The 27,831-nt window shown below is 40.7% G+C and overlaps 2 protein-coding genes across 3 annotated transcripts in view; both read right to left on the bottom strand.

Annotated features, from left to right (window-relative positions):
- Window positions 1-11,925: 11,925 nt before the first annotated feature.
- Window positions 11,926-15,937, bottom strand: cd4-2.1 (CD4-2 molecule, tandem duplicate 1). Its single transcript, XM_079504000.1, has 8 exons — window positions 15,873-15,937; window positions 15,056-15,220; window positions 14,448-14,585; window positions 13,758-13,991; window positions 13,279-13,347; window positions 12,708-12,901; window positions 12,265-12,324; window positions 11,926-12,067 (listed from the first exon to the last, which is right to left on the bottom strand). Exons 1-7 carry the CDS (start codon window positions 15,895-15,897, stop codon window positions 12,268-12,270), a joined length of 882 nt encoding a protein of 293 aa, XP_079360126.1. The 5' UTR covers window positions 15,898-15,937; the 3' UTR covers window positions 11,926-12,067; window positions 12,265-12,267.
- A 2,345-nt stretch (window positions 15,938-18,282) lies between these two features.
- usp5 (ubiquitin specific peptidase 5 (isopeptidase T)) overlaps window positions 18,283-27,831 on the bottom strand; it is a 35,666-nt gene continuing 26,117 nt past the window's right edge. Inside the window, exons 15-20 of one of the 2 annotated variants that reach the window (XM_079502794.1) lie at window positions 27,243-27,428; window positions 25,948-26,091; window positions 25,098-25,240; window positions 23,439-23,589; window positions 21,610-21,694; window positions 18,283-19,089 (exon numbers count right to left, since the gene is read on the bottom strand). In XM_079502794.1, coding sequence (XP_079358920.1) covers window positions 18,996-19,089; window positions 21,610-21,694; window positions 23,439-23,589; window positions 25,098-25,240; window positions 25,948-26,091; window positions 27,243-27,428 — 803 coding nt within the window. In that variant the 3' untranslated portion in view covers window positions 18,283-18,995. The remainder of the gene's footprint in view (window positions 19,090-21,609; window positions 21,695-23,438; window positions 23,590-25,097; window positions 25,241-25,947; window positions 26,092-27,242; window positions 27,429-27,831) is intronic. The other variant, XM_079502795.1, reaches the window with a different exon arrangement.

Here is a 27,831-nt window from a genome sequence, read left to right as displayed (position 1 = left end):
CCCAGACCCATTTTATTTATTTAATTTAATGTATTATTGTTATAATTTCAATTTCAAATGTTGTTTTTCTCATCACAGGAATGTGTAGTTTCACAGGAAAATAACATCACCCATGTGTAGGGATGGAGCTCGTTAAGTCTTAATGATAACGATCACCTTAACGATAAGGCTTATCGAGCCGGGTCCTTATCCAGCCCACTATCAAGCATTTTCTATTATTTTGTGGAAAGATGGGAGACTTCTGAACAGAACCAGTATATTTTACTAGGGCCTTCAACTACAGTACTTTTCTAACATACGGAAGGCAATTTTTTACCAATAAAATAATATTAAAGGAACTGTTAATATGTGTACAGACAGTGACTTTAAAAGCGTAATGTTGTGCTCGATAACAGGCTTGATAAGCCTAAAGCGTATTGATAACGGGTACTCAATAAGCTTGTGATCAGATTCTTTCGGGTATCGGTTATCGAGCTCCATCCCTACCCATGTGTCTGGTCCCGTTTGTTATGGCACACACACACACACACCTGTCTTTCTACTATCTGTGAGAGTGCAACTGCCATATGTTTTAAGCACCCCTCCCCTTCCCTCCCCCCTCCACACAAACACACGCACGCACACAAGGCTAGGGATTTTTAGATGTGTTTTTGCTTCAAATGAGAAATATGTCAATTTACTTAAAGCCTAACACAATTTCTTGAAGCGGTTAATATTTGTCCAGCTGCAATGCAACTCAACAACTCAAATTACAGTGTCAATCAACTATGAAACTGCTATGAAATATATTGATATATAGGCAATTACTCGTTTGGCATGATAGAATGTTCAACATTATTTCTTTGGTCATCTCTGCATGTTTGTAGTTTTAGTTAAAGCCATAGAATCTATGGCATAGATACTGTGTCTACACTGAAGACACTACCAAGCATTCGATTCCATTATCCATTATTAACCATGCGACCTTGAACACAAATAATTTACAAGTTAGCTAGCGAACACAGCTTCAAAGCCCTGGCATCCTGCTACTGGTACCTTCATCATATTTATGTTGCATCAAAATATATTTTTCACCATTTATTTTTGTATGTTTTCTTCTTCTATTTACAGAGGATACATCCTAACACATGACCTACAGTACAGATTAGACAGACGCAAATACCTAATGATATTATCCAACAAGTGAAAGTATATACACTGTAATATGATTGCAAACTTTGGTCTGAAAACATTTCACACTGCTTCATGCACTGCTAAATAGCAAAACAGCTTTACCGCTATAATTTTGCATTACCCGCCGATACCCGGTATCTACCCACTTATTTTGTGTGCATCTTTTTATTTATTTTGGTACTTGTTTTCATGAAGACCTTTTCTTAGTTTCTTAGCTTTCTGCGATTTGCTTTTTAAATTAAAAAAAGGTATTTGACATAATTATTTTCATAAGGTTGGCAAACACGCTCAGTAATGGCACATTCGCCTAAAGGGATAATTGCAAATAAATCTGTCACTTAGAATTTGACCATGACCTCCGTCTCAGGATATGAAAAACAAAGTTTGTTTTGTTCTGGCGGCTATTTCTGCAGAAAATACCTGAAAGTGAGGACTCCCTCATTAGTCAGACAACCAGCGAGCGTGTTGTGTAACCTAATCGTGTCATTACTGAAAGAGGATAGTGTGGGCCAGAAGAGAGACCAAGACGATATCTCCCACTTTCTTTCAGTTTGTCCTTCCTCCCCATCACACATACATAAAGCATAATCCCGTTCAGCATGCACATTCTCCATTTCTCTCTTTCTTTGTCAGCTAATGGTCACTTCTAGTTGGAAATGTGGTGTGTAAACACTGTAGTGCAGAAAACAACAAGAGGAAGCCTGCAGGAGACTTGAGATATAGAACAGGGAAGCTAGCTTCTGGCTTGTGCTGCACATGTTATTACAATATGTTGTCTCTTCAAATTCCCCCTTTTAAAAACGGGCCAAAATATGTTGAAATGTCAGTGGAAAACAGACTGTTGGGAATCACAGACAAATGACATTCTGCAGGATGATGGTGAAAATGCTCGTCTCTGTCATAAGGGAAAAGTCATTCAAGCCATTAAGGCCCTTTGGAACCTGAAGGTTTTGTACAGTAAGTGTACAAGAGCACCGAACAACTCTGTTATCTATCTCTCCCACTCTTTGGCTCTGCCTCCATCATATTCTGTACACATACTGTACAGTACAGCTAAGATGGAAATGTCCTTATTATGTTTGTGCAAAACTGTTTTGAAGTCAGATACGGAAAAATGGCGCTTATCTATGTGTGAATGCGCGCGCGCGCGTGTGCCTGTGCGTGCGTGCGTGTACACTGTATGTACAGTACAGTATGTCTCTCACAGGAATAATTCGGGCACCATCTGACGGTTTGACTTCAAACTTGTGTCTGTCGACTCACAGATGACCTGAGTGTCATTTCATTGGACCTCACAGATGACCTGAGTGTCATTTCATTGGACCTCACAGATGACCTGAGTGTCATTTCATTGGACCTCACAGATGACCTGAGTGTCATTTCATTGGACCTCACAGATGACCTGAGTGTCATTTCATTGGACCTCACAGATGACCCGAGTGTCATTTCATTGGACCTCACAGATGACCTGAGTGTCATTTCATTGGACCTCACAGATGACCCGAGTGTCATTTCATTGGACCAAGGTTGTCTAGAGCGGATTGGCCGAGCCTTATACTGTAAGTGGTGGAGTGCACAATACAACTCCATTCTTTACAGGATATTGATGTAAATGTCTGTATTTTCTTTTACCGTCTGCTGGTCCGTCCGTCTGTCTCCCATTTCAGCCCACACTGTTGTGAACATCATGAACACAACATCAGCAGATTTTGACGACATCAGGATCCTTGTACAGCATCTCCAGAATTGTCGTGGGTACCACATTCTGACAACGAGTACAACGGGAAGGCTGAAATACTTGTCAGTGACAAGTACAACGGGTATTGCATAACCGGGTGTGGCATGCATTCCCAATTTAGTAGGCCTAATAAACAAAATGAAAACTGCTCTTTTTGCTGGAAAACTTCTGGTACATTGACAAATTATTTCATAACATTTCCTGCTGACATTTCACTGCGATTCAACATCACAAGTTCAACAAGTGCAGGTCAATGTTCAACAATGGTGTTCATATGGTGCCATCTCCTCTCTCTAACATGTCATGTGCTGTCTCCACATGTGGGAATAGTCTAGCCAGACAACTATTCCACAATCTCTGAATGCTATGAAAATTCTGGGAGGCAACAGTCTGGCTCGCAAGGCTACTGCGGGAATAAAGCAGAAATGTCCTGAAATATATAATAGAAAATGGTACAATAACAGTAATCATGCACTGGGGCTGAGGCCTTATCAGAAAATGACTTGCGTTTACAGAGCTTAAAAATGACAACGCAATACAAGTGGAAGCACAAGAGGGAAGAGGCAAATATAATTTTAACTATCTCTCAGTTTCTCTTTGAATGATGACTGCAATGATGTGTGTGTGTGTGTGTGTGTGTGTGTGTGTGTGTGTGTGTGTGTGTGTGTGTGTGTGTGTGTGTGTGTGTGTGTGTGTGTGTGTGTGTGTGTGTGTGTGTGTGCACGTGTGAGAGAGAGTGAGAAAGAGTCAGTGAAAGAGAGAAATGGTGTGGATCTTTATGAAACTGTGAGAAAGAGGACCCTATAGTGTTTCATGTGAATATGCTATCACAAGTGTTTAGAAGTGAGAAGTGGAAACACCTGCTTCAGTTTCAGACACAAACTGGTGTTTGTGTCAAGTTTGTACAAGTATGTACAAGTACAACTGTACAAAGATGTGTTGCTGGGCAACAAACTAATTCATGGAATCAAATCACTGACATATTGGGTGGAAACAACAGGTGGCGGTGATCAAATAGCAGATGGTTGTCATTTGATGACAAGCATGGCCAGCGGGATGTAGCATTGTGCCTTATTGTAAGGCAAAACACGTCATGACGATACTATGAATAGCAGGTACATTTGCAAAAAATAACACTTGTGTGAAGTGAGCGGTGCATTTCATCACAATGATGATGTCTGCTGACAACATGATGTCACGGACATTCCGTCGTACTCAAATGGTGAGACAGACAGACAGACACACAAAGCTGTGCATTGGAAGAGGCTGCAGCGGTGGCCGAACGGTTTGCAGAGCGGTCTTGATACCGGAAGGTCGCCAGTTCGTATCCCCGGACCGGCACGTTAAAATTACCACCGCTGAAGTGCCCTTGAGCAAGGCATTGAACCACTACCATGAAATGTTCTATGAGCAGGGCCTGGCTGTAAACAAGTATCTGATGCTTAGTCCAGTTACCCTGGGTAAATATAGTAACTTTGCTTTGCACTGCTAAAAAAATTAAAAAAATTAAAAGGGCATATAAATCCACACATAATCTCACTCACATACCTAAAACTACTATACTTTAACAGCCCTATCTCACACACATTCCCAAAGCTATAAACTATCACACCACATTACTCTCACACACATCAACCTATTTTTTTTATCTAGATCAGATTGGGCTATTAATGTGATCAACTGAGTTGATTAGAAAAATGATTACTATGGTTGTTTGATGTGCATAGTTACAACTGTTCTCCTCAGATAGTCAGAATTACGTTACCTTTATTAATCATATTAAATGATTGGTTTATGATTTGTTAGATTATATTATTAAATGATTGATTTATCTTGTATTATTCTAATTAGCAGACTAAATTTAGACCACTGTCTGTCTGTGATGAACGATCACATAATATCACACACATACCATATCAAACATAATATAAACTATCTTGCCTGTCCTCGTCTTGTCTTGAGTCTGGATTTGTTCTCTACAGTGTTGTCAACAGTTGTGTAAGGTATTTAAATTCACTTCAGTTAATATATACTGAGTGATATACTGCAGGGAACATAATATACATTTAAGCAATATTACACGAGAGGGTGTGCGTTACTGTCATTAATGGCATGCCTGCGTTGCTTCTGTAAGCAGCGCAGAAGTGCCATTAATGACAGTAACGCACTAACCTGACTCCGCCAAATGGGGCAGCAGAGAGTACACTGGGTTCCCCCCTCCTGCTCCCATCTGGGAACTCTCAGGCAGACTTGATGCCCGGCCACAAAACGGCCTGGCCAATCAGCAGCAGCTATCCCGCCTCTAGCTGCTGCTGATTGGCCAGGTTGTTGTGGCCGCACACCCTCTCGTGTAATATTGCGATTATACAACGGTTACCCTTAAAACTAAGATAGTCGCCAAAAGAATATCATAATTTTTGACAAATTAAGCCACTACGACCACAAATGTTCTAAGAAACTAGCTAGCCTCGCCACCCAGTCTGCACACACAAAGCATAACAGCAATTAAGACAAAAACATAAAATGCTATAAAATAGTATTAGTGATTAAAATGAATAAAACGTATTTTTCCTTTTTGTGTTAATGTTGCTCACAATATCGCATAGATAGATAGATAGATAGATAGATAGATAGATAGATAGATAGATAGATAGATAGATAGATAGATAGATGATCAGTTGTGTCGATGTACTTTCTTACTACCGTACTCCTGATGGTGTAAATTATGTTTGGATAGCATGAGAATAATTAAAACTATAATTACACTTACTTTGTTTTTTTCTTTGTTGCTAGCTATATGCTTTTATTTCTACTGCCTCTCATGTGGGGTATATTGTGCCTGAGTGTCTTCTCATGGAAGCAAAAGTGTCCATGGTACTGTACATTTAGATGCCAATTACAGACCGGTCACATGCATACAGGATTATTTGATCCCGAATATTACACATTGTCACATTACAAAAAATCAGTCCCCAGGGGATTGTTTAACAGTGAGTGGAATATTTACAAATGTATTAGTGATTTTAAACATTGTGTTATGAGTGTTCTCAGGGATTATAGCCTGCGGCAAGAATGTGCACAAGGGTCCTTAATTAAATTCCTTCATAAGATCTTCAATACAAATAAAGAAAAGACTTAGTTTGCAGGCTTTGGGTAAGGCTGCAAACAAACGTTTCCCTTCCCAACATGAGGATTTCTTGCTAAACCCTCTTGGTGGGAAGTGAACATTTCGCACTCTGATCATTTTTCAAAGAAGTGCAGTAAGATGTGGAAATGACCTTGGGAGTTGCAAACTGAAAAAGAACACATTTCAACCTTGCAGACAAATACATTACTGGAGCAAACATTCTGTGAACAGCCGATCTACAGGCAGATCTGGCAAAGAGATTTGGTGTAGAGGGAAAAAGGAAGAGGAACAAGTATAGACCCCTGTGGGACGCGGTCAACAAAATACAGTATGGGGTTTAAGTGGTTAACCGGAAAGTAAGACAGGAATTGCGCTGTTTGCACTCAAGAGCATACAGTACACTAAAAAAGTAAAAACTCTATCATGTCTTGCTGTGTTTGATTGTGTAAAAAGGCAAATTTGTAAATTTAATTCTACGCTTTTTTCCCCCAATACTTGCTATACTAGAGCACATAATAATGATCTCTGTGCCTGTTGGGGCTGAGAGAGCACCTGCTGGCTTCAGTCTCCGTGTTCTCTCTCTCTTCCGGTGCACTGGGATGCTATTAATTCTTTCAAATACACTGGATATCTGTCTGTTCCGTGGTTCAGCACGTCCTGACTCCAGCCATTCCAATCCCATGGACAGTCAGTCTCACAATGGCTCAATGGCATATATAGTGAGTATTTTCCTTGGGCTTTAAACCTGATATCAGACTTCATAACGATTATCATTTGATTGTTTGCTATTCAAAGAATGTCTTAATTTATAGCAGGTACTCCTGTGCAACGCAATTGAAAGAGCTCTCTCCTGAGTGACGGATCTCACTGCTGATGTAATTTACCATTATATACAACAATTATACTGTATACATTGCCGATCAAACTCAAAGAATCGTTTACTTTTCAGTAGTGAAGTAGTCATTTTCTTGGATTTTGATTGATGGTTTGTTTGTTGGAAGGTAAAATGCTAAACCATCTTTAATAACATGCAGATGAATGCCTGTCTATTTTTTCAGTCTGCCATCAAAATACTTTGTCTGAATCTACTTCGATTCACATTTAGATGTTTACTGAACGTACCAAGGAACTAGCATTGACGATAGTTAAGTTATAGCTTACAATAACATTTTATCACCCAATTCCTAATTTACATTCTTCGAAATGGACAGATGAGAAACGGAGACTGATGTTATTTAACAATATGTAATGATAAATAACAGCTACACCACCAGCTATACAGGTATCCATTGAAAAGTGTGGACTCACAAGTCACAAGTATGCTACATAACAGATTGACCGAGCAAATCCAATGTGATAGGCTATGTCGACCCACCTTTATGCAACACAATTTGATAGCCTAGGTTGGCTCAGGGTAGAAGACAGAGTCAAGCAACTGAAAATTAGACTAACATTCAAGATTGTAAATACAGCTCTGCCATCCATGCCCTTAGTGCCTAGTTACTTGACTGATTACCTCAAAAATGTGAGCAATTCACACAGACATAACACTAGAGGGAGTGTGAATAATGATCTGGTGCCACTCATTTTTAGAACAAATATCGGTAAATCCACCTTCCACAGCACTGCCACTCATGTGTGGAACCCCCCCCCCCCCCCCCCTTCCCTCAAAACAAGCAAATCACTGGTTTCCTTGAAATTCCTTAAATTTCATCTGTCACTGACATCAGGTCAAAGGGAGAGAATGTGATTGCCCCCACCTCTTTACCCCCCCCTTTGTTTTCCCAATTTATTTCTATTCCAACATGTACCCAGATTTAATTATGTTTGAGATATATCATTGCTGATGTCATTGTTGTGTTTTGAATGAATGTATGGGACCCGAATGGAAACAAGACCGCAAGGTCTTTCTTCGGTGCCATATCCTTTTGGACCATTGCTTGACTGTACCCCCCCCCCCCCCCCCCCGTACTGTTTGCATTTTATTGTCTAATAAAATGATCAATCAATCAATGTGCTTTGGAGATGCTTTACAAACAATAATAGGAACAAAGGTTGATACATGTGACCTACTGCAGGGGTTCTCAACGTTTTTGGCCGGGGACCCCCGGAAATGCTTTGGCAATGTCTCGGGACCCCCGCCTCGCCCCCTCCCGACCCCCAATATAAATTGACTGCTACAATAACCTTAACCCATTTTGGGTGGGAACCCCTTTTGGTGTTTTAAGCATTATGTTATAATTTAGCTATTGAAAAATAGCAGATCTACAAGCTCATAGCGCGCCACCGAGTGGCGCGCTACGAGCTTGTAGGTCTGCTATTTTTGAAAAATCGTGAAAAAATAAATAAAAAAATAATCTTTTTTTTTTTTTTTTTTTTTTTAATAATTTGGGGACCCCCTAAAATAATTTGGCGACCCCCCGAGGGGTCGCGACCCATGGGTTGAGAACCCCTGACCTACTGTAGTAAGTGTAGTTACAGTCAAAGCCTTTGACTCTAAAGGTGGCCTTAAGGTCTCATACTGTAAGCGTTATAGATCCTATGAAATTAGCCCATCTTAAAAATAAAGTATTTCTATTTCAAGCTGCCTGCCTTTATTATAAGGTGGTCACCTTATAATACAATGAATAACCCATATGCTTTTGCAGATAATGAACAAAAAGATCACCTCATACATTAGCCTGTACTGTCAATCTATGATGTGAACATTAACATTCCACACAGATATGCATAAATTACTACACAACAGTAATCTTATCCTCGTGCTTAAATAAACTCTCCTTTAGTGTTGTTAACACAACGTGTCAAGCATGGCAATCTCTTTAAGAATTTCATCAGGGCTGGTGCATATTGAGGTGGATACAGCATGACGGAATACAATAAGTCTACTGTGTACAGTACTGTGTACAGTACATCACAGAACGCAACGTGTCAAGCATGGCAATCTTTTTAAGAATTTCATCAGGGCTGGTGCATATTGAGGAGGTATTGAGCATGACAGAATACAATAATAATAATAATAATAAGTCTAGTGTGTACAGTACATCATAGATCACTTGTAGTAAATCACAGATATTACAAATATATATGAATCCCAAATATTTACACACACTCTTATTTAGAAGACATTCAGCAACCATAAATTGTCCTGAGTGACCACGGTAAAATATGCACCTTTATGATGAAGGTGTTGCTACATTTGTGATGTTTAAGTAGGCTATAAACAAAACCGGTGAGAGAGAATACAACCAATTTCACCATTAACCCATTTTGGGCGGGAGCCCCTTTTGGTGTTAGCATTATGTTATGCTAGAAAAATAGCAGATCTACAAGCTCATAGCGCGCCACCGAGTGGCGCGCTACGAGCTTGTGGGTCTGCTATTTTAAAAAAAACGAAGAACGACTGACATAGAAACATAGCTTTTTCAGAAAACTGTCAGGATGTAGAAGACATTTTTAGAATCTAAATCTAAACTACTACAACTACTACTCCTAAAGTGTTTCATTCAGCTGTGTGTTATTGGAGCTGTAAAAGTTATTTCCCTTCCTGGCCTTGGATTATATTTGGTCCAATCTTTGTCTCCCGTGTCACTGTGGTCATCGGTCTGACTGTCTTTCTGATGTGAAGATAATGGAGTATTGTGCCAATATCGCTAAATAAATTATGTTTAGCTGCAAGGAAAGTCTTTAATTCAACCAGGGGCCCGAATTCCACGTAAACCAAAAAACGAAACTAAGACCAGACAGAATGACATCTAGACCAATACCAACCAGAATGACTCAAGTCCAAGTCAAGACCTAGAAATCAAAACATCTAGTATTATTTTAAATCAGTTTGACAAAAATAATATGGAGAATCTGCTCGACACTGACAGAACCACAAAAGTCTATCTAGACATTTCCACATGCCTGTGAGTGGTTCATTCTTTGTTGACCTCAGGCATTAATACAAACACAAATATGAAAACCATAGGTCAAATAGCCCAATACTGGGCCTTTCAAAATGAAGTCTCAACCACTAGAACTCTTCATTCATGTTTCCATGGACCGCAGGCAACGGGAGCCAGAATTAACCTTGTGTTTTATGTAGTCATAGCACTTTATAGTACACATGTATAATATATAATATAGTATAGTATGTATAGTTTACATAGATACTCCACTGTTACGTTCTTAGTTTACGCATGATTCATGATAACTACTTTTTAGATATGTGATGTATGCCATGCTTTTGTTATTGCTTAATGTAAGTCGCTCTGGATTAAGAGCGTCTGCTAAATGCCTAAATTGTAAATTGTAATTGTAAATTGTGTTTCAGTAAACTGCAGCACTATACAGTACCCTCCCCCCCCCCCCCGAAATACTGTATGGAGAGGTAGTGTACTTCCCATTTTCTGAAGGGGCACAACACAATGACAATCTATGGAGCTCATAATTGTATGCATAGCTGGCAGAAGCACAATCTGCAGGGAAGGGACTTCCTAGCATAACTACAGAGATGGCTGAATTATTTGTAGACGGGTCTAAAAAGAAGCAATGGGAAGGATAGCTTATCTATTCAAAATCTATCCCAAACATTGAATCATTATGCCTATAGCCTGCTCACCTGTGTGATGATGGGAGACGTGTTCTGCTCTGGCATTTGTTGACTGGCTGCACACACTGTAGTCACTAGTCACACAGAGACAGGCAGGAAGTTAGAGTTCACACTGATCCCATGGTGTGTGTGTGTGTGGGTGTGTGTGTGAGAAAGAGTCAGTGAAAGAGAGAAATGATGTGCATCTTTATGAAACTGTGACACACACACACTGAACATATACTGTACACACAATATAAAATAATTAATATTTATTAATAGTCAAATGTATAAGTCATGTTCAACATGTTACATATAGAATATCATAAATGAGGCAAAATTAAGCAAACTAAGGCCATTTCCACCAAATTGTGATATACAGTGTAGTGCAACTGAATATGGGCCATTGGTGGTGGTGTGTGTGTGTTTGCTGAGGGATGACAGGCGTGTTACAGACCGTATACCTGTATAGGTCTCCGTCAGTGAATACCTGCCTGCAATGTATGGCACCAGTTCTCAACTCCCAGGTCAGGTCAGGTTCACAGTCCCATACGCATAGTACAAAGATCTATGAACAGTGAACCTTCGAGGCGAAAGCAAGAAAACATATTACACAGCAGAATTGTCCAGTATATTCATATTGATAACTCAAAGAAAATTCAAAACCACAAACAATACTGATACATTTTACACAAGTTGCATGAAAAACGTGTACTTGAAGCTTGAACATATACTCTTTTTTAATAATATTTACAAGCATTGTATAAGAGCAACTAATGACAAATTAGCATGACGTTGTGATATGCTATGCAGTAGGTACGATTTTTTTTTATGTGGATTGCTTTTGCCACTGCTAGAGACGCATTGAGTGAAAAGCTAAAAGTGTGCATGTTTCATTTGTACTTTTCATCAGAGGACCACTGAAAGTCCAATCTCCACAGCAAGGTGAGGAAAACACATTACATTCACAACACTTCATCCTCTCTCACTCACGCACGCACGCACGCGCACACACACACACACACACACACACACACACACACACACACACACACACACACACACACACACACACACACACACACACACACAGGTCCACAGTATAGCCTAGTTTCTGACTCTTTTCTTCTCAGTCTGTTGTTCTCAGCTTTCTCTCTCTCTCTCATTGTCCTGTTCTCTCTCTTTCTCTCTCTCTCTCATTGTCCTGTTCTCTCTCTTTCTCTCTCTCTCTCATTGTCCTGTTCTCTCTCTTTCTCTCTCTCTCTCATTGTCCTGTTCTCTCTCTTTCTCTCTCTCTCTCATTGTCCTGTTCTCTCTCATTCTCTCCATCTTCCTTTCAATGTTCTGTCTTTCATGTCACTCCATCAGGGCTGTTGAGCAAGGAGGCAGCGTCGATGGCTTCCCACTGTGTCACCGTGGCGGAGGCGCCATGGTGTCTACGGCGCCTGTAGAGCTGTGATAAAGACCAGAAAAAGCCGACAGCATCAATAATGTAGCCGTACTGTGGCAGGAAATACACGGCAACAGATGCAGCAAATGTGAAGGTCACAAAGTCAATGATATAAAAAAAAAAAGAACTGAGTCTGCTGGAAAGTGTCTATAGACTAAAGTGAGCAGATAAAGAGTTAGAAACTCGTTAAGGACATTTACCGGTCACACTGGCAGTACTTTAGGTTTCAGTGGCTGCTGGGAGGTTTTCCGCGCCCTTCTCTGTAGGAAAGAGATGGAGTCACGCATGTTTATTCCTTTTGCTCATTGACCAAAAAAATCCATTCCCTCACTCATTCAACATTGCAAATTTAATTTAGACCTGATCATATTTATATTTTCTTTTTCTTTATTTACCAAGCACTTCCACCATAATGTGAAACTATTTTCTATATGCAGGTGGATGTCTCATTTTGAAAACATTTAATTGCATTACATAATAATTATGTGGATTATTATATGGATGTGAAGATGTCCGTTTTGTGAACCCTCATTGTTTAGAATGAATTCCCTATGTAGATGCTTAGCTTTGATCACTTTGACACTGCCTCTATTTCTTATCATTGTGCAAATAAAATGGAAAACGAAAATGTAAGTGTATTTACATTTGTATGTATTTTTCCTTGACATCTCCTCGCCCTTGGTCTCCTGTTCCTGTGATGCAGGGCGATGACGCAGCCTACCACTAGGAGCAGGACCAAGCAGCCCACCCCGACAGCCACCCAGATCCACAGACTGAGGCCCCCCAACAGCATGGGTCCAGGCTGAGACTCGGTGGCACCAACCGACACAACTAATGCTACAATAGAAGAAAATATAAACTATAATACAGTATGTCTTTATTGCCCACGTGTAGGTATAAAAGAAAGACACAAGAAATACACATTGAAATAATTAACAGTACTTCCACCAGCACATGTACAACTTTATATTTAGCTAATCAAGGTGCAGGCGGTAAACTCGAATACAATTCCTGGTGTAGATCGGTAAAGATAAAAAATAACTTCAATGAAATGTCAAAGAATAATAATTATCCAAAGATAAAGACCCCTCTCTGGATCTATTCATGGTCACTCTGAAGTTTGCTCTACTCATGATTTTACAATTGTTCTATTTATGGGCTTAAAAAAATTGTTGTATTAAGTTGTCATGGACTGATTGTAAGTTTATACACACCTGCATCTGTACAGTCAGAACAGTGAGTCTTGGATGGGGTAGCAGCAACACGTTCAGTAACAGGATGTCCTGAAAAACAGAGACACACACACACACACACACACACACACACACACACACACACACACACACACACACACACACACACACACACACACACACACACACACACACACACACACACACACACACACACACACACACACACACACACACACACACACACACACACACACACGATAGAGGGAGCATAACAAAGGAGTTATGCATTATTTCCAGTATCCATTAAAAATAATAATGTATACAGTATGTGGTCATGGAAAGATATAGCAGCGGAAGATGCTATATCTTACTATGTTAAACTCTACGTTAAAATCTTATCGAGATAATGAAGGATAAATTGTGTTGTTCCCCAACAACAACATTAGCAAAGCATTTCAGAAAAGCTCTCTTCAAGCATTATTTCCAAATAATGCTACCTTGCACTTTGACTTCCAGGGTCTCCTTGAATGTCATCCCATCTTGAGAAAACGCACACGCCCAGGACCCTTCATCGGTTCTGGCCACAGGATTGAGAAGTACCTCCCCAGACCCTCCTGGTGCTCCGTCAGGCCTCTGCCACTCCAGTGTGGGCATGGGTTGCAGTCCTTGCACCCGGCACTGGAGTTTAGCCTTGCTGTCCAGCTGAAGGACACCGGGAGGACTGGCCGAGACTGGAACACACACAGTTCAGATTGTTAATCTATTTACAGTACAGTAGTAGCCTACTCAGTAGTCAGGCGGGAAATTGCTGATTTTGATACATGATAGTTCAGTTGATGATATAAGCATGATTTGGCACAGATGACCTTCATATGACCCTAATTGATAATCAACCTAAATTCCAAAATGTTCAAGATGGCCACCAGTTGCAGCCATTATGATTATGAGGTATCTTACTTTATCTTACGCGATACTTTTCAACCTGTTCATAAACGATTTATTCCATCATTTTTTAGCTGGAACTAAGAATAGAAATAGGTAGCCGGTGTCAAATTTGCTTCCTTTGTTGTACAGAGGCGTTACTCTCGCTAGTTTGAAATCTTGATGGAGAGGTTTATTCTGTGGGCAATCATTGGAGCAATTCATTAATGTTGTTTGATCCAGGTGTGCAGGGAGTAGGTTATTACCCGATATGATGAAGAGTATGTGTGCATGTTCTGTCCCGTCCATTTCACAAATATAGTGTCCAATATCCCCTTCCTCCAGGTTACGGATCTCCAAATGGTCCCTTTTTGAAGTTGCGCGGTTGCTTACTGGTGAAGTTCCTGATAGACAGTATACAAAGCATGGTAATCAACAATCAACATTAATTACCTTGACAAATGCACTCTGTTCTTTATAATGGGCTAAATCTACGAGAATGACCAGTGTCTTTTGTCATCTACTGCAGGGGTTCTCAACCCGTGGGTCGCGGCCCCTCGGGGGGGTGCCCCCCCCAAAATTATTTTGGGGGGGCACCAAATTATTAAAAAAATAAATAAATACAATTGTAACTGAATGGCTGGAAAATGGAAATGAAGAGTTTACATATAGTAGGCCTACACATAGTACTTCCCTAATGATTATATCTCCTTTCAGTATTTATTTGGTGCATTGTCTCTATTATTAAGGTTATTGTAGCAGTCAATTCATATTGGGGGTCGGGAGGGGGCGGGGCGGGGGTCCCCGAGGCATTGCCAAAGCATTTCCGGGGGTCCCCGGCCAAAAAACTTTGAGAACCCCTGATCTACTGTACCTCTCTGTTCGGCGCCGCTCCTTGGGTTTTTCCTGAGAACCATTTCACCGTTTCGTTTCCATTCCAAATTCTTGCCTGCGGTCCTGGTTCCACAGGGGATTCTGGCGGTTTCACCCACTGTCCCACGGGTCAGCTTATCTGCAGCAGAGAGTGCACTGCAGAGTGCTGCTGGGGAGATGAGTTGTTTGTTTACAACAGAGGGTTCTCAACTTCAGTCCTCTGGGAAACACTAGAAGTGCTGATGTACTATCCAAATGGTTACTGTAGCTGCATGAATTCACTTAAGTGTCCCAGCCACCCTGGTTAGACAGTTCATAAGGAATATGTTCATATGGTAGTGAATGGAATCATCTACTCATCGTTCTACTAAATAACTTAGAAAGAGTTAAAGGAGGGCTTTCCCCCATTTTACTCTACATTTCACACTACATAATCAGAAGTATATTTACTCGGCTTGATGGCCCGGGTATCGGAGGAGACCCGAGGATTTCTTCACCCTCCCAATGACTGATTGTGGGGGTTAGCAGAGATGGAGTACTTGTAGAGAGGCTGGGGAATTGGCTATACTAAATTGGGACTTGAAGGGGAGAAAATGTTTTTCTTTTGTCTTGAAGGGGCATGTTTTGCACAATAACAGTCTTTTCATTATGTCTGCCCACGATCTCTGATTCATACAGTAGGCTACGTTTGTTTACCTCAGTCACTGATACTAAAATCTGATATTTTATTTTTATTTTTTCTATGAACCTGTGACTTGACACCCATACTGTTAAATAAAAAGATTTTGAAAAGAAAATAAGTATATTTACTCACTCACCAAAAATCAACCACGTCATCTTCATTACTGGCTTCTGGATCCAATGATAAATCACCTTTTCACCTATAGAGGGTATGCGTGTGACATCATCATCAAACCCGGAAGTTTTGCAGGAATGCCTACCGAGTGGCAAAAAACTACTTTCTGGCCTTGACAGCCCATACATCCAAACAGAAAAGTCCTATCCGATTGCATTAAATAACATTAAAAAGGGTTAAACTCACTTTGGATGTTGCTTTGCCACTTGATGTGCCATTCACTTTAAGCATGCGCATACCCTCTATAGCAGCAAGCTAGTGTGGCAGAACATTAATAATGTAGAATTTTGTAGGTCTGATTTGACAGTTTAAGAGACACATGTGACATGTTCCGTTTTTAAATTGCAATGTTGCACATTCCGTTTATTTTACATTGATGTGAGAAATGGAAAGCATGAGATGTATTAAAAGTAATACTTTTTAGCAATTTCCTGTACTCAACAGGGTAAGAACAATGTGGCAAGAAAAACATGTTGAAAATGTACAGACAATACTTTTTTCCTTGGGGTAAATGTAGCCTACAGTTGGGTGCCACCGATATTGTCCCTTATCATTTGACCCATTTAGGCCTGACCTCAAAATTTAAAAAAATCCTTCTAAATCCTCCAGTTTTCTGAAATAAATATTTTCACGATTTTTCAAAAATAGCAGACCTACAAGCTCGTAGCGCGCCACTCGGTGGCACGCTATGAGCTTGTAGATCTGCTATTTTTCAATAGCTAAATTATAACAATGTTTAAAACACCAAAAGGGGTTCCCGCCCAAAATGGGTTAACTGTCCTTTTGCGCAGATCACGCAAACCTCAGCAAAAAGAAAAGGACAATATCGATGGCCTCCAACTGTATACCTACAAATCACAATCTACAGACAAGACATTTTTACTAATTAGTTTGACAGCAATATGAAACTTAAATTGAAAACTAAATTATCAACCCAACAGAATCATTATAAATATATTATGCTAAAGACGGCGGCTCATAGGCAACTTATAAAGGCCTACCATATGTACTAGGTGGATGTTCCTAATTTTCACATTAGTTTAGTTTACATTTTTATTATAGGCTACTCAAATGAAATGCACTGTAATAAAGATAATTAGGCATTATGATTTAAAACAGGCCTATATGAACCTTAAATATGTCATCAGTATTGTACTGTTAATCAGCTGAATTCTTTGTAATAAAAAGAAAACATTGCTAGAATTTTCAAAATGGGTTATATTTACGAATGAAAAAAATCTCATGACCGTAGACAATAAAGCTAAAACATGTCAATTTAAAGACTTACCTGCAGTTGCAGACAGATTATTGCAGCGCTCACGCAGACTAGGGTGCAGGCAAGCCTACAGTGCAGAAGTCGAGCAAAGAAACTTTTGGGAAGTTGCAAATGCAAAAAGCCAAACTGCGGGTTTGATGATGAAAACCATGCGTGGTGCACTCCATCACAAAGTAGGTCGAGGATTCCAGTAAACACTCTTTTACACCCAGAAAAGACATTTAAGTGTGCAGTTAACATCCACTCTAAACCACGTATTGCAAACAACAAAAAAAGTGTAGGATAAAGTTTAATATGCAAGCCCATTTGAATTTCATTCTCCAGGCCATGCCGTTTTTAAAGTGAAATGCCATAATAAGAGCTCTCAGGTCCATAATGTGTTAGAAAGTACAACCTGTAGAAGGATGCTACGCACACCAGTCCTTGTAGTGGTGCCGGTCCACGGCAGAAAAATGTATAGTCTCAAAAAGACAAAGAAGTGGCCGCACACACTAATAGCCAAAGTGCAGAAAACATTTATTTATAGAAAATAAAAGAAACCAACGTTTTGGCAGACAACTGCAGTATATCTCCAAACTGGCCTTGGAACGCCTCGGGATCCCCAGGAATCTGAAGTTATAATGTTGCTCTGGAGAGGGAAGTCTGGAGCGCTCTGATAGAGCTGTTGCCCCTGTGACCCGACTCCGGATAAGTGGTTGAAGATGGATGGAAATGGAATACCTTCCAAGCTCCTAAAGAATGTCTCAAAATAAAACTGCACTGCTGGGAAATGTTTATGGATATTATGAACCATTGTATACACAAGAAAATGAAAGGATTCTTTTAGTATGTGTAACAAAACTAAACTACAGCTGAAACACAGATGTTATATTATGTTATAAAACCCAGACAGAAAACCATATCTTTGGACAAGCAAGTGCTCAGCATGAAAACAAAAGTAGCATTTCCTAATGAGCAAGACCACAAACTTGCAGCCACTCTGTCTTATTACGTAGGATACTTATTTTAGGGGTGCTGACATGAACTTCTGGGGCCCGAGGACTCCTAAAAAGGTTCTAAAAACACCCTGAAACACAATCACATAACAGACGGCAGATGGCAGAAAGACAAGTCTTTATTTGTCAGAGCAGAAGTAACAAAGGATTTTTTTCTCTTTTCTTTTTTGCAAAGTAAAAACAAAAATCACCCAGATATCACCCACAACCGTACTTTAAACAACAACCAGTTAGGTTTTTGGTATTTTTCTCTTTTATTTGAACACGCCTTTTGTTTTCCATTTGAACAATTTTTGTCTCATCTTGGATGTTGAACGTTGCTATTCACTTCCTCACCGAACAGGGTGACTACGGAAGAGAAGGGAGGAGTAGGAAGGCGGGGCTCGTTTGAACTGATGACAAGAGGAAGCATGGTGGAATTTAAGATAATTATTTGTATGCAGAAGGCCAGCATACACCACTGCCAGTAAATGACAACGTGGATTGGAGAGTCAACGGTGTGGGACAAACATTTACGCTACTAAAAGGAGAGAACAGGGCACGATTCAAAACTCCCAACACAACGTTCCGTGTACTGAAAGTGAAAACCTACAACTGAACGGATTGAAGTGGGTACACTCAGCTGTCTGACCAGAACTGTATTTACATTCCTAATTTTGCCATGTTCCAAAGCGTGCCAGGGGGCATTCTTAGTAGCTTGGTTGGAGGTGTGCGATTATGCGTTGTGGTGGCGTGTTTATTGTGTTGTGCAATATGTGTGTTAGCGTCCACAATGTCCCCTGTAACTCAAAACCTTGACTACGGGGCCATTGCCTTATTCGGCCACTCTCCGGTAGAAGTAGAGGTATCCCAGGTCTTTGGGGGGCTTCTCTGAGGCACACACTTTCTGATCGTTGAAGATAACCCACCTGGCAAGACAAACGAGAGGGAGGGAAACATCATCAGGCCTTTTTCATTTCTTAAGGCAGCAGCCTTGGTGCACTTGCGTTTATAATTACTGTATAATTACTGTATACCGGTAGTTACCGCTGTTATCGTTGTTTGTTTATTTTGTATTTATTTAATTAATTGTTTTGGTATCACTGGAAAATGACATGCATTTGCATCATTTCATTTCAATTAATTTGAAAGGTGCTATACAACTAAAGATTTTTTTTTTAGGGACAAAGGGATAAAGGGATAAAAATCACATTTCAAAAGGATTTAATTATTTACAGACAAAAGAGAGTGCCTGATGTGTGTTTTAAGGTTAATAATTTTGGAATATTGGCATTTTGTCAATATAAAATATTCATTTCATATAAAATGCCTGTGGTGGCAGACAAAAAATGTACAATACAATAATTGAATACACAACATATACACATTATATGTACGTGTGTAGAGGCCTAAATCATCAGGCGAGTTACAAAGTACCTTTTTTTCTCCTAATGCTCAGCACAGAGTACATTCTCTTCGCTTCACTTAAATCTGGTAAATCTGAACCAACCCAGACACTATTGACGATAATAAAACAGTGACCCCGAACTCATATGGGTTGTGGATATATTATATATACACAGCGGTATATAAAAATCTAATCTTGGCGGTAACGGTGGCTGGCCAAAAACATTGCATAGCCGAAACCATGCCTTGAATGGAAAACTTGAATGCTTGTACACACAGTTAAGATATCCAATCATGAACATCAGGTAACCAATCTTTCTTCATGTTGCCCTTAAACCATTTAGGCCCGAGTTAAAAACATTCACTTTGAAAGAATATATATATATTCAAAGATTTGAGCCACATTTTCACGATTTTTCAAAAATAGCAGACCTACAAGCTCGTAGCGCGCCACTCGGTGGCGCGCTATGAGCTTGTAGATCTGCTATTTTTCAATAGCCAAATTATAACGTAATGTTTATAACACCAAAAGGGGTTCCCGCCCAAAATGGGTTAAAGATATACTTCACCCCCAAAATTACTTCTGTTCTATCAATTGCTTTTTTCCCCGCAATACTTTATGGAGAATGACAAAACAAAAAATGAGAATACTTGAAAATAGGGGTCAAACATTGACAGCAGCAAAACTACATCAATAAAAGATCTGTGTATAAACTCCAACACAGCACACAAGAGTATAATCAGTCGTGTATCCAGGTCGTGTCCTCAATACTTCCGAAACACTGCATTTTTGCTGAAACATTACTATTTTTAACACTTCCAGGATAAACAGTCGCACGCAAAAAACAAACCACACGTCTTCGCGAGCCCGTGCATGTGAACCCCATGGGCACACCCAGACGCGTTCCTCGTTAGTGCATGAGACTGTTTACCCCGCAAGTGTTTTAAATACTCATTTCAGCAAAAATGTGTGTTTTGGAAGTAATGAGGAGATGGTCAAGATACAAAACCACTTACATGATACTGTGAGAGCTGTGTTTGGCTATACTGTATAAGCTGATGTTTGATATAGTTTTGCTGTTACGTTTTTTTTTTCTCCAATCCATCAAATATCTTCTTTGTGTCCATTCTCAATTAATTCCAAGACTTCACAGTGTGAGAAATCGAAAAAGTCGGAAAATGCAGCATTATGGAAAATAAATCAACTCTGGCTTTGCCTTTGGCTGTGATGATGTTCACAACAAATGTAATGTAAACACTTTACACACCATACAATACAAGAGTATGGTGCCCCCTGTTGAGCATGCATCGCCAAACTACTTTGAACATTATGAAGTTGAACGACTGTTGAAAAAGGACTGAGACTAACTTAAAAGAAATAAAAAATATTGTACACATAGTGTATGTGACTGTGTATATTAAAGTGAGACATTTTTAAGGAGGAAATGGAGGAAATTGGACCTTTATGACAAATTACAACAGGATCAGAGAGGTGGAACAGTGTCCGAAAAATGAAAAATGTTCATCGACTACCTTTTTTCACTGACAAAAACTACATAAAAACGAAATGAAAACTAAGCCATGATGACTAAAACTATGACTAAATATACTGTCGATTTTGTCAACAAATAAAAACTAGACTAAAATGTTAGGAAGGGGCTAGTGGACAAGAGATTCAGTACAAGTCATTTTATTGCGACGCGTTGTGAGCTTCTAGATCAGCTATTCTCAGCAAGTGTAAAATCAGCCATTACGACGGCATCAAGGCCCGCCAAAATACATTTTAGTCGACTAAATCAACTGTAGATGTAGTCGACTAAAATCTTATATTTAGTCGACTAAAACTAGACTAATACTAAAGCATTCCAGGTGACTAAAATGTGACTGAAACTAAATGAAAACTATTCAAGAGACTATGACTAAAACTAAAATAGAAATGTGCTGCCAAAAACAACACTGCCACAGTAACTCGATTACATTTACAGTATTGCCAAACCGAATTAGGTTATCAGATTACATGTCCAAAGAGTACAGGTACTTACTGTTGGTCCTTCTTGATGTGGCAGACGTAGTGTCCACACATTGTGCTTGTCCCCATGTGACTGACGAAGGCAAACAGCTCATACTCTGGACAAGAAGCAAAAAGTCGATTATGTCATTAAATCATTCATTCATTCAAGAATATAAATGGAGCGATGTCATTTCTCTTATGTATCATCATACAGCTTTGTTCAGTAATTGTCTTTGCTCTTCTGTAGTTTACGTTGATATGGTTCAAAAGCATGCAAGAATAATGTAATATCTTTTTTTACGTTTTTTTTGTGGCTTTCGCCTTTTATTTTATATATTTTTTTTATGGAGGGACAGACAGTAGGCTGACAGGACATGGGGAGAGAGATGTGGGGAAGACATGCAGTAAAGGCCGTCGGGATCGGGAGTCGAACCCGCGGCACACTGCCAGACTGGATTACCAGCCAAGGTGCCTGGACCACTGAGCCATGGCCCAGGCCAAGATTGTAATATCAACATATAGATAATGCGTCGCACACACCAAGAATGCATTTTTGCGACCCATTACCTATACGTTTAGTGTAACGCACCATAAGTCAGTGCGCGGTGGTGACGAGAAAAGTTAGCTTGCAATAACAAACATTAGCCGTTTAACGCGGAGCCCGCCAGAAGCGTAGACAACGTAGATACACTTCAGTCTGGCAGTCCGCCAGAACCGTAGGCTACGTTTTCTAGGCTTTATATTCTTTAATCCATGTTTTGATCGGATCACATCGATAGCTGTCTCTCGTTAGCATCCCAGTGCAAAGAGTGACAGTGGCCGCGACCATTTTGAACATGCGCGCGCATCCGCTTGCACCATGTGCTGTTTTCAATGGCCTGTATCTCCAAACCGGCGCAATAATTGTCGTTTCTGGTGAAAACAAGGTTTTTCAACGGGCGACAGCAGGTGCTGTGATACTCGTGGTCGGGTTTTTTCTGCACCGAGCGAGAGAACAACAACCTGTCAAGACACCACACACAGCATTACGTCATCGTAACATCCGGTTACGGATATTTGGCTCTTCAAAATAAGGGTTGAAAAAGGGAAAAAACCTTGGCAATGCGCGAAAAATAGATTAATTAATCCTGGCGGGCAGTGGGTTTTAATAGACATGGGATAACGATTTGAACATTATGCAACCACAAGCTAATAGAGCATAGCATTTTTATAATGAATTATGTTAAGCCTGGAACCAAGCCCGACAATAAAACATTTCATTCCGTGTCAAAACATTAATTTGAAAACCACAAAAAAAAGGGTATTTATTAATTATAGTATATCAAAAATTAAATATTCAAATATTCTTTTGACACAGAATTCAAATATTTTTTGGTCATGATTCAAAAGGAGTAGACAAAACAAGGGCGCACAGCAGTGTTGGTGAGGCGCTGCTGGCCTTGGGAAAATAAATATAGAGGATAAAGAAAAAGGCTGCACACTCATAGCCACGATGCAAACATTTATTTCAAAAGAGGAAAACAACAATGTTTCAAGAAGACCTTACGAAGTTGAAACGTTGGTATCCTCTTTTTAAATAAATGTTTGCATCGCGGCTATGAGTGTGCAGCCTTTTTCTTCGTGGTTCAAAAGGAGCCTGGATGGCTCGGAAATCTCTATGGGAAAAATGAATGGGCTTTCCATCTGTGGAAGAAAGATAAGGTCCGCACACTGGATAAATGCTCCAAAACTTAAAAGGTTTATTGAACGGTTCCTTTGCACCGTCTGTGGAACCACAAAATTGCCACCACTGCTATGGCCTTGCCCTATATCTGCCCCGGCCCTTCCTCTCATTTTCTCTGTGGAACTCAGTCAACTCACTGCCTGGTCCATCTCTGACGCGGGGCCCAGGAGGGGGCTCCCTGGTGCCCTCGCTCTCTCCAGCGGAGCGGCCCCCTTCAGAGACATCCATGGACTCCAGGTCGTCCAAGTGGGAGAAGATCCAGTCTACTGCCCGCTCCAGTACGTTGCTCTGGGGCACAGAGAACACACAGCCAGTCGTTCACAACCAGAGGAGAATATGTTCACGTTCACGTGATTTGTAAACATACTATAATAGTATACTTCATAGAAAAAAAATCTAATCAAGTGGATCAGTCGTCTATGACGTACAGTATGACTCCAAATTTGGGTAATGTTTCAACCAGATCCGATTCCTATTGCCAACGTGTTTTTGTTTAATGTTTTATGTAAAACTTTATTTTTATGTGCCTATACAAATTAACTTTCCATGCCTAGTCACCTCCATGATTACAATTGCAGTACAAGTTAGGCATTTACCAGATGCTCTTTACAAGTGCTAAATTTAAACATTTACAAAATATATGTAAATATATGTGAAAAGAAATGCATGGCACAAAGCTGGCCTACTGGCAGTGTACACAAGAAACTTCAAGCTGTCAGTCAAGCAGTTTGCGAGATCAGCTCCAGAAAATCACACAGAGGGACAGACACACAAACACAGACCCTGTGGAGACTGCCCTTAATAAATCACACAGAGGGACAGACACACAAACACAGACCCTCTGGGGACTGCCCTTAATAAATCACACAGAGGGACAGACACACAAACACAGACCCTGTGGAGACTGCCCTTAATAAATCACACAGAGGGACAGACACACAAACACAGACCCTCTGGGGACTGCCCTTAATAAATCACACAGAGGGACAGACACACAAACACAGACCCTCTGGGGACTGCCCTTAATAAATCACACAGAGGGACAGACACACAAACACAGACCCTCTGGGGACTGCCCTTAATAAATCACACAGAGGGACAGACACACAAACACAGACCCTGTGGAGACTGCCCTTAATAAATCACACAGAGGGACAGACACACAAACACAGACCCTGTGGAGACTGCCCTTAATAAATCACACAGAGGGACAGACACACAAACACAGACCCTGTGGAGACTGCCCTTAAGTCAGACATCCCGTTAGTCAGCCCTGCGTGGCCGGCTAAACCCGTGCTGCGGGTTAAAAATCATCCGTGGGCGGCTGCCGACATGATGTCGAACCAATGACATGTGTATGGGTTCATTTTGGTTTCACACAACTGTCAAAATGATGGAATGGACAATGTGAGCAGGCTATACCATAAGGTCTTTTTTGATCTATATAAAAACAGGATTGATCGCTAAAGTAATTTTTTGCTCAGCCCCTCCCGACCTGTTTGGGTCCTTGTTTACGGCCCGACAAAAAAAAACCCTTTTTTCTCTGAATCTACGCTGCATCCGCGCTGATTGATCATAAGCCGTTTGTTCTGAGCCAACTTCTGACTTCATGATGCATCGCGGTTACAATATGAACGCTTCCAAAGAGAGATCAGACTTACTAGCGCGATGTAGAAATGGAAGATTTTGCTTCCTGTTTTTTGGGTGGCGTTGTAAGAATAACATAACCCTCATCTGCTTGGCACTCTAGCGCCTTTATTCTGACAAATTCTGGCGGCACCAGAGCGGCATCTCACCGTGGCTTTAAGTGCTTTGGTGGCCTGGTCCCTGCTGAAGCCCATGGAGACGATGGTGGCCAGGTGCTCCTCAGACAGGCTCTCTGTGGGCGTGGTCCCCGGAGCAGAGCTACAGCCAGGCAACACCAGGGGGGAGGAGAAGTCTGGAGACAATCCACAAGAATGAGAGAGCGTTTTAGACGTGCATTTGATTCTGATTCTATGGCTGCAATCACACATAAAACACGTGTCTTGTCCGTTTTTAATTGCTGCTACAATTCATTTCCAATGGAAGTCGCATGGTTTGACGAGACAGCAGAACACAGCCATCAAACAAGGCTGTCTTGTCAAACCATGCGACTTCCATTGGAAATTAATTAGGAGCAGGACAAAACAGGACATGACACAAAACAGATATGCCCTTTTTAATTGAAGGGGTATTATGTAACAGTGTTGGGCAACACTTACACAATTAGCTTTCAACCAAAAGCATACAATTGATCAAATGCAAAACTATTATTAATCCATTGAGACCTGGAACGCATCCATGTCACGTTAGCGTTTAACCACATTAACCATTAACCCATTTTGGGCGGGAACCCCTTTTGGTGTTTTAAACATTATGTTATAATTTAGCTATTGAAAAATAGCAGATCTACAAGCTCATAGCGCGCCACCGAGTGGCGCGCTATGAACTTGTAGGTCTGCTATTTTTGAAAAATAAAAAAATTAAAATGTGCCTCAAATCTTTCCGAAAATTGTCATGATTTAGAAAACTTTTTTTTTTAATTTCAACGTCAGGCCTGAATGGGTTAATATGATCATTATCATCACCTCAGTGAAATTGGAAAATGTACAGTTCTTTACCAACCTGGGTCATCCATATGGCCCATGACCCAGTTCATGGCAGCATCGATTCCAGTGTTGCCCGTATAGTAGACTGCTTTCCTGCAGGCTTCCAGGGGGAATCCCATCTCGCACAGCTGGGAGACGGTGGAGTCGTCGAGGACTGGGGCTGGGGAGGGTGGGAGTGTTTGAGAGAAGCTTGAATTACTTGGATGTCCTCAACTGAGGCTTCAATTGTACTGCGACAAGACAATGTTGTTTTTCTTGTCTCCACATTTTGCCGATTTCATTCTTGGGTGGGTATTTTCTGATCTCAAAAGAAAGATCTACAAGCTCGTAGCGCGGAAAAGTCTTGAAAATGTGGAGCAGATCTTTGAATATATATTCTTTGAGCGAAAGTTTTTAACTCAAAACTTTGCTGCTGGGTTGCCTCGTACAACATATTTTCAGATGGGGGTTCACAGCCAAATACAGGGGTCCTGGACATGAAAAAGGTTGAGCTGACTGAGAAACATAGGTTTTTCATAAAACTGTCAGGATTTAGAAGCAATTTCTTTTTAGAAGCGGTCTCAGGTTTAAATGAGATGAGAAGTAATTTTAAAAATCACACCCGTGTGAAGTGAGGGGCGCTAATATATTAAAGTCTAACTCATGTTGATTAGGTGATGTAATCTAAAACAAACGGTGCCAACACAAACATTAAATGCCATTAACAATAAAGAGACAATATGACGTAATGAGGGACAATATGGCGTAAATTTTCCCTTCATTGTTAATGGCGTTTTTAAAACAAACATTGAACTAAAAACAAACATTAAACCTGTGTATAGGAGGGGCCAGTGAGGCTATTCAATGTTGAAGCTCTGGGCCCTAGTGGTAGGAGGAGGGACTACAGGCGGACCCGTGGATTCATGACCGGGAAACCCCGTGTAGCTGGGCTTTAACATTGAGCGCTCGGTTGCACTTCCGCATTTGACCACCAAAATTTGGTGGTCAAATGCGGAAGTAGACGTTCTGAGACGGTACTTCCGGCAGTCTTCCGGGTGCTTCAAAACGCCACTGAGCCACTTCCACTGACATGAATAGCTGGGGGGGCGGAGCTTCGTGCCAGTTCAGTCTCTATCCTTTTATATACTCTATGGGAGGGGCTAGCGCCCCTAAAAAAAAGGAAAACCCACAATTAAAAACATCTCCACACACTAGAACATGGAACACATAACAAAAAAGGTGAATGGGGGGAAGGAAAAGGAAGGAGGAAAGATGGAGGACACGGACGTTGCCAGTGAGGAAGGAGATAAAGGGCAGAAACGACAGACTGACACAGCAGTGGGGAGTAGAGTGAGTCGTCCTCCTCGTTGCCGTGGAAACCCAGGATACCTTTGACCTCCACGTCAGGGGTCATGAGTGGGGGCGGTGCCACCTCCGGCAGAAGCTCCTCCCCTGGCTGCTGGCCCATCCCACGGAGCGCGCTCAGATCCAGTGTATCGGGAACGTCGATGCTCACGTCTGCAGGGAAACGCAAATGACGCTCGTCATTCTCCATGTGTTGTCCAGTGCTGCTTCATTAGGCTCTTCTAATTCTAGGTTATTCTAATTCTCCAATGTGAACAATTATCCAAAATACTGATTGTAAAGTAGAGAAAGGAAACTGAAGGAAGAAAGGAGGAAGGACTTCCAGATGGAATTTCATTGGGGATGTTACGAAATCAGCAGTTTATTTACTGGGGGAATTTTGACTGTGTTTAGTAATGATTTTCACTGTATGTTTTTGTAATGACAATTGTGATTGGATGGGTTGGTTACTAACTGTAATTCTTCATAGATTTGTAAGGGCAATTAGATCAAAGACAGCTTTGTAACAACAATTCTGATTGCCACGGTAAAAGCAAATAAAACATTTTCTTAAAAG

The sequence above is a fragment of the Electrona antarctica genome, assembly GCF_951216825.1.
Source record: "Electrona antarctica genome assembly, chromosome: 6".
NCBI classification, from domain to species: Eukaryota; Metazoa; Chordata; class Actinopteri; order Myctophiformes; family Myctophidae; genus Electrona; species Electrona antarctica.
Note: the sequence above shows the minus strand (reverse complement) of the source record. Positions and strands in the feature narration are given on the sequence as shown.